The sequence below is a fragment of the Cryptomeria japonica genome, chromosome 3 (genome assembly GCF_030272615.1).
Source record: "Cryptomeria japonica chromosome 3, Sugi_1.0, whole genome shotgun sequence".
In the NCBI taxonomy this organism is placed as follows: Eukaryota; Viridiplantae; Streptophyta; class Pinopsida; order Cupressales; family Cupressaceae; genus Cryptomeria; species Cryptomeria japonica.
Window position 1 is genome coordinate 917786078 of NC_081407.1, and position 8444 is coordinate 917794521.

Sequence of the window (8444 nt, forward strand, 5' to 3'; positions counted from 1 at the left end):
TGTGTACAAGACGCGGAAGCGATATTCAAACATTCAAGCATTCAAGCATTCAAGCATTCCTTCAAGCAATTGATCATTCTAAGTCTCCATTCAAGGCTAAGTGTTGCATTCAAGACAAGGATTCAACCATTGAAGAGGAGATCACATACAACATACAACATACAACAACATTTACACCTTCACATGTAAGAATACAAACATTCTTACAACAAGGTATCAGTACTTGTTTACATTACAATCATTTACATTTACAGCATTCTCATTTCTTGGTTAATTCCAAAACTGGGGTTTGACCTAAGGGAAAACCCCTAATCCCTAACCCCCCAATCATCCTCTCTTTTCTATGTGTAGGTTGCAGGTACGCGGCTGTAATTGAAGATCTAGAATCCTTGTGCAGAGACGAACAAATTCCCCTTCGTTTCACGGATTTTTCGGAGGACCGTGTGCACGCCGGGCGCCATCGTCCCATCAAATTTCACTCAAATTTGTTGGACAACATTGTCTTGACATTTTACTATTAATTTCAGGTCCACAGCTTCATCCTATATTCCTATCTCTGTTTATAAGCGAATCTTTCTCACTTTACATGCATTCCTAGCTCAATCCTTCTATCTACATTCTTTACAAAAGAGGGTAGCCTTGCTGTCATAACCCTTGAAACTCATTTAGAATCCAATCTTGCATTTTGTGGGATTGGATCTTGTGGGTTTCAACCCCTCTTTTGAATGTAAATTCTCCCCTAAGTGAAAACCGTCAACCCTAGTGACCTCCTTTCTCTCTCCTTGGAGTGGTGGGGGGAACACTTAGGGTTCGATCGCGATTTTCCACTTTACACATACTAAGCCACCATAGTAGGATGTGAGGGCCTTTGGACATTCATATCAACAGCATCCCATAGATCTTGATCTATTAGCAGATCTTCCATCTTTAGCTTCCACATCTCAAAATTTGTTCCATTAAATTTCTTCACCTCTATTTTCCCTGACAAAATTGCCACCTAAAAATTCTTGCAACAAGATCAAAAAGTGTCTACTGCAAAGTCTCCCACTCAAATCTAGATTAGTTCAAAAAACCCAACAACCCAAAACTAAAACCAAAGGTGATGAAGCTCTGATACTACTTGTAAGGAAGTTAAGTAGCAAAACAACTTCCTACACTACCCTTGAGAGGAGGGTAATGTAAAAACTTTTATAGACCATCACAATAATTATAGAAAATAGAAATAGATATAATAACATTCAAACCATAACACAGTAATTTACATGGGGAAAACCCTTTCAGGAGAAAAACTCCACACTCCAAAAGCCGCCCAATATATTATTTTGCAATAAAAAATAGATTGCAATATACTTGCAAAGAAATCTCTTCACAAGAGTACCACTATTCAAAGATTCAGAGGTAACTTAGTAGCTATAAGACTCTTACACACAACCTCTATCTTACACACCTCATATATAGGAGATACAATACAAGAAACCGTCAAACGGTATTACAAAACCTTAGGCTAAAACCACCCAATAAGGTGTAGCCAACCTTATCTCCCTTCTAGATTCCCTATGATATGTCCCTTCCTTTTTACAACTCATTTATGTGTTTGATATATTTTATATTTCTTATTTCAGTACAAACTTTCGGAGGCCATAACTTGAGAACCATGTCTTCTTGACGACACGTTCGAAGCATCGGAAAGCTCACGAAGTGTTCTATTGCCGCGTAGAATTCTATGCCATTTATTCCCACTATTTAGGGCATTTAGGGGCCTCTAAAGTCTTAAAAACAAATTCAAACATTTCATTAGACCCCTCCAAAACAGATAATTTAATATCTTCAAAACTAGTTGTGATCTTGCAATGTAACTTTACCGGAATTCTTATTTGGCCAACTAGAAGCTTTGGGGAGAATTTCACACTATTTCATGCTCAAATAAAAACTTATTATAAATAGTAAACTCATGTCAATGCAAGGTTGAGACACCATTTTCCCAACAATTTTGACACAAAGAAAAAGGTCACCATCATGCTTAGGAGGCCTAACAACCCTAAAATTTCGATCAATTTATCATAATTAGAGATTGGGGAATTTTTGTAATTTTTAAAAAAGTTTCTACTTCTAGAAAGTTTCTATTTTTTGGAAACTTACTATTTTTTGAAATTTTCTATTTTTTGGAATTTCTATTTTCAAAAAATTTCTAGTTTCATAAAGCTACTATTTAAAAAAAAAATCATTTTTGGGAACCCTTCAAGCCTTCTTAATTGACATGTAGTTGGTTTTTTGCTCATAACTTGGTCATACGGACTTCAATTTTTGACTTCTGCATATTTTTGGAAAGCTAGCTCTGGTGCCGATCTACACATGGAGGTATTTTTATTAGATTCTATTTTAGATGTCTACTACAAGCCTCCAAATTTAGACTTGTTTTCCATGCTTTTGGGGCCATAACTTGGGCAAATGGACTCTATTTTTTGACTTCCACATATCGTTAGAAAGATCACAAAGTCCTCTATATAGATATATTGCTAATGTTTCCATATTTTTACTCAGACAATTTTTATTCAATCTTTTATTTTTTGACTTTATGGCCAATTACATAGTCTTTTTGGCTTCCAAGAATTTTTTGGGTTGTCCTACATGTATTTGTAGAACTTTTCTCTATTTAGGCATTTTTTTAATCTTTTTTAAGCACTTATTTCATTTTTGATGTACTAAGATAAAGTGCCACTGCTTTGTATTCTTTTTGGGGATTTTGCGCATTTCGTTGTGCCTTATTTTGTACATCCATTGTATTATAAAGTGCCATGGGGAATTATGTAGTGCCTTTTGTTTTACCATCAAATATTTATTTATTGAGTCTCTATCCATGAAAACATTAAATCCCAATGATTCTTGTTCCATGCATTTGTGCATTAGTTGCATACCCATTTTTCAGTTGCAGATACTTTCTTGAGCGTATTCAAATTCTCCTTCATGCACTTCATGGTCACACACACTTTTAATGGAATTGTCATACATCTCCCTTGTCATCATTATGGGGGGGGTTTCTACTATTGGTGCTAGTTCTTCCTTGGTTTTTTTATGGAGTTAGATACTCTTGCATTCTAATTTTTTGGAGGGAACCTTCCATTTTCTAGTAATCAGAGTTCTTCAAACTACCGGCACCTGTATTTTTGACTGACAATTTTCTATTATATGGTTATGTAGTGTCATTGGGGTCACTCATGTAGATTCATGTGTCATTTGTATCTTTGATTGTCAGATATTTTTCCTTTGCTTAGCATCTAATTATTCAAGTAGTTTCATCTAGGGCACTCATATAGATTGTTGTCTTCTTGATCTTGATCATCATCTTGGTTTCATAGGAAGTTCCTCATTCAACATTGTAGCAGTTATCATTCAACAATTTCTTGTAGCTTATTTGTGCTTCAAGTATTTTCTTGACGTTCCTATTCTTTTGGGACATTTTCTCAGAGGCTTCTTAGTCATTTGTTCTTTTTTTAGCAGATCATGTTTCTTTTCATGCATTGCATATCTCAATTTTGGAGAGGGGTTTTTTCCCATGTGGGTTTTCCCCGTTTAATCTATTTAGAGAGACTTCATTAACTTGTACAAGGGTATCTAATCAAGCCTTTTGTTTTTGGGATCCATTTCTAAATTTATGCATTTAAAGTTTTTTACCCACCCTAAGTTTCACTTAAGGGGGGTGTTAGAGCATATTTAGCTAGTACTTGCTTTTTTATAACTAGTTATACTTTTTTTTTTCTCAATTCCACTTAGGAGTTGTTATTAGTTGTGCACCTAGTTTAGCTAGAGTTGAGCTTTATTTATCTCCTCATGTTTGCACTTTTGTTCTCCTAAATTTAGTTCTATCCTTTCTTTATAAGCACCCCATTGTACAATTGTAACTCATCATGTAACTATCTATTATTTGCTTTTGAGTAATATAGAGTTTTTTATGCAACTCTCATTTATAGAAGGTGTTTTTTAATTTTCCATTTGATCTTGTAGGGTTGTGTTGCAAAATTCAGCATGATATTTGAACTTTGAAACTTCAACATGGTATCAGAGCTTTGAAACTTCAGTAGGATTTATTTAAAAAATTCTTGATCGCAATGGGATGGGTTCTCATCACTTTGGTGATGAGTTATTTCTTATTGGAGATTTTTCATAGGAATTTGAACAGGGGGACCAAGAATACAGATTTTTTTTATATCTCCTTTTTCATGTCTTCTCAAACACCTTCAAGGCTTAATAATCAAAGACCCACTTGCAAGATAAAGCTTTGTAACTATGAATTCAATAGTTATTTATTAAAGAAAAAAAATTAGCATTCTTTAATATTAAATTTAAACAATACTTCCCATGGTCAATGCTAAGAGTCCATGTGAAAACTCTAAATTACTCATTGTGCGTACTCCAAACAGCCTTATAATTGTTCAAAATGTTATGCTCAAGTTTCAACGCCAAAATCTTATTGTTATAAACAATTGACTTGACCAATCAAGTTGTTGAAACATCAAAATAAAATTTCCAACTATCACAAACTTTAGAAATTCTTAATAAAAATAGCCCCTTTTGAAACAATATTAACCCTTGGACTTCATTTTAGGGAAAAGTTTCCCATGTTACATTGGATTGTTTTATAAAATCTATCAAATAACCTTCATGGCTCTCAATAGTTCTTGTGTATTTTTGCAATTTGAAAATTACTACCAAGTTTCCTATTAGATGCATTAATTTATTTGAGAGAATTTATATATCTTGAAACTTGCCCAAGTAATTGTAAAATATAAGATGAGTTCAAGACCACATGTAAATTAGTCTAAAGAGTGGTGATGTAATCATTAGATGATCCATATATTTTGTGGCATATAGTATGGTTGTGAGTAATGATTATGAGTTATCTTCATGACCTAAGTTTACAAATCTTATGAATGTGATCAAAGTTTACTCTACACCAACTTAATGATAATGCATATCCTCACCCATGATTTTATTATGTAAAAGGAAAAAGATAAAATATAATATGTATTAAAAAAAGGAATAAGATAACATATAAAATGTCAAAAAAGGGAGAATCCTGAGTAACAATTAAATTTGGTATACCCAAAAACTTGGATTGAGGTATCTATCTTAGTTTAGGAACCTAAAGCCAAAAAATACCCTACAGAAGACTACAAGGAAAATTTTAAAAAGAATGCAATTATATTCAATTTACCAATACACATGTTAACAAATTTATCATTAAAATTAAAAAATCATATGTAAATCATAACTCATAAATATCTTTCTTTTACAATGCAAAGGTTACCTTAGACAACATATCAATTTGATGTATGAAAACTTTTGTTGGCCCAATCATTATTCTAAAATTAAAACCCACATTAATGATTTGTTTATTTGATTTTCTTCTTCCATTTTGTTTCATTTGTTTCTAAGCTTATTCATTAAGTGGCAAACATTATTAGTAATAGATGAAGCGTTGAAATTGTTTCTTTAAAAGAATCTAATTGTTTACAAGAAAAATGAAAAATTCCAAAAAAATTTAAAAATTTATTGAATAACATATAAATGTAATTATGTGATACAATGATTATTTGTAAAAATTAAAATTCATATTTGAAATTAAAATATGAATAATTTTATATTATTATCTAATTATTTATAAAATATATTTTTTAATTCGCTATCGACCTAATCTTTAAACCTCCTATATCTACAAATGCTAGTTAATATTTTTTAACACTTATTTTGAAAACATAATTGCTTTGGTATCATGATCTAAGTTGAACTTAGAAAAAGAATTTGACCAAAAGAAGAGAGAGAAACGACCAAATGTATGTGAGTTCAGCCCCTGTACCATATATCTTCAATAAAATATTTAATGACAAAAGGACAAGCGTCCGTGAGAAGCATGCTGAGAAGCTCCAAAAGGAGATCCATTTTTGCACGCTAATTCCACGAATCTTATTTAAGATAAACTATTAATTACTGCCTACATTTTATTTTTATCCAAAAGGCTTCACTGCAAACGATTCAATATCGTTGCGACAACACTGGGACGCATAAGACTAATTAAGGGAGAATTTTACAGGGTAGACAGGCTGCTCATCAGGGTTGAAAAGGCCAAAGTGTTTCTCCACCTCAGCGGGTCCCTTCAAGTTCTCGTTGAAAAGAGCGAAGATATAAGTCTCAATACTGCTTCCAGGTCTCTTTGGCGTCCCCGCATTGGACAATACATGTTTGATGAGATTATTATTGTAAGTCTGGGCATTCTCGATGGTTGCCACATCCTTGCCTGCTGAAGGCCATCCGCTTTCAGTTATCACAATTGGGATGTTTGGATGTCCCAAGGACTCCATTGCAGAGAGAACAGCATCAACCATGGCGTCAAACAAGTTGGTGTAGGACAATCCTTCGTCAACAACAGGAGGTGTAGGATTAAAGAGCGCATAATCTAATTTGATGGACCTATCACCGTCGTAGCTGAAATAGGGGTAGACGTTAGCCATGAAAGGAGAGCCGTGGTCTTGGAGGAATTGGAGAATAGAGCTCATGCTATCTTTCACAGCGTCTTTGAACGTTCCCTTTGACGGAGGGGAGCTAGTGCCAATGACGGTCATGGCGTGGGCTGTGGAGACCTTGATGTTGTTCTGCAGATTGGCATTTTCAAGCGCGGTTTGAATGTTTTTAATTGCAGGAACAAGAAATGACACGTACTGGGCGTTGTCTGGCATTTCCAAAACCTCGTTTCCTACAGCAATGTATTTGATATTAGTGGAAGGATAGAAAGGTTTAATGTTGTCATTAACCCACCCGTTTGCAGAATCTTGGCTGGAAGCAACGGCTTTCAATCCCTTGTTTTCCACTCCCACAATTACTTCGATGCGAGAATTTGCAAACGCCCGCAGTACATCTGCGTTTGGTCCGAAAATTCTCATTTTCCCGATGTTGTTTTTCTTCATCAAAGAAACCACGTCGCCTGCGCTTGGCAAATTGTTACCATCCATTCCGTAGTTGACTCCGATTTGCTCACAATCTATAAAAGAAGCCCATTATGGTTAGAAGTATAGAATCATAGAATAAACAATTGCTTCCCTATTTAATTGTTTACATACGAAATTGTATACCTATTGCTCAGTGAACTGATATTTAATTTACCTGCATGCATCGAGTTCAGGAGGACGGCAATGCAAGAGATTAGCAGAAACATATATCTGTGCTGCTTGAGGAGCTCCATGATGATTATGTTCCTACACACAGATTGAGAGAATGCAGTGAATATGTTCTTGGGGACGTGTTAATTTATAACCACCTGTGTTGCCGTGCTATAGGTAAAGTCCTGTTTGCCATGTTAGACCTGCTAAAGGCGGCTATGAAAAAGTCGTGCCGTATGCGAATAAAAGTATTGACTCCTGCTGCCCTGCATATTTTCTACAAAGCTATCTAGATACACATTTGACTGTATTATTTATATTCTGAAATTTCAGAATAATTAATAAGTATGGTCAATTGTGCATCTAGATTGTTGCACATAGCTTTCATTGCCGAGATTTTCTCGAGTTGTTTTGAAAAATTATGCAAGATCATAAAAGCTCCCTAAAGTCAACAATCAAGCCCATAAAATTCTACTCGATTAGTTTGAATGCAATTTCGTTTTTTGTTCTTTCTATCAATATATGGGTCATTACTCATTGATATATTAATGTTCTCTCATTCTAGATACCATTGAACCTAGAACATAATGGCTGAAATACATGCCATGACACCCTAATTCAGAGTAAATTATATAAAAAAGCAATTAATAGTAAATTATATTTAAATTAGTGAGTTGATTTTAATAAATATAAATGTTAAATAAAATATTAAGATTGTTCTAAACTTCTTGAGAGCGAAAGCATAGCATTTATTATTTCATTTACAACAGGCGGCGAATTTTCCACTTCCTAAGCTATTTAATGTTTTTGTCTACAAAGAGCGACCCAAACTTACTGAGAGCAAAACTAATATTCACCAAGTCAGTCAATCTCAGCCATCTGCTCGCAAATAGCGGAATCACTGAGAAAACGATAAAGTTAAAAACTTATATTTCGAAGCAGATTTGAATACGATTCAAACACGGGACATTATTGCTGAGACTTTTGGACACGCGGATTCACAGTTGTATTTTACGCTGAGAAGATATGACTTGAGGGTCGGTTGCAATGGCGACATGTTGGGGACAGAGTATTCATGGTTCTGAATACGACGTCACTGCTTAAGATACCTATCTTTCGTTGTCCAACAGCTCTAAGGACTCCTATTTCTTTCTTCATATACCAAATGTAGTGGATAATAATAGTTCGTACAAAAGCATTATGTCTCTTACCCCGGGAGTAAACGCCATGACTAAAACGATTCAGAAACGTTAATCCATTCGATCACAGCTGTCTCTATTTTCATATCTGATT

At 34.4% G+C, this 8444-nt stretch overlaps 1 protein-coding gene across 1 annotated transcript; it reads right to left on the reverse strand.

Moving 5' to 3' along the window:
• Nucleotides 1–5832: 5832 nt before the first annotated feature.
• On the reverse strand, nt 5833–7638 carry LOC131075163 (glucan endo-1,3-beta-glucosidase). The gene is made up of 2 exons (XM_058012019.2): nt 7156–7638; nt 5833–7033 (listed from the first exon to the last, which is right to left on the reverse strand). Exons 1-2 carry the CDS (start codon nt 7232–7234, stop codon nt 6066–6068), a joined length of 1047 nt encoding a protein of 348 aa, XP_057868002.2. The 5' UTR covers nt 7235–7638; the 3' UTR covers nt 5833–6065.
• Nucleotides 7639–8444: the final 806 nt, after the last annotated feature.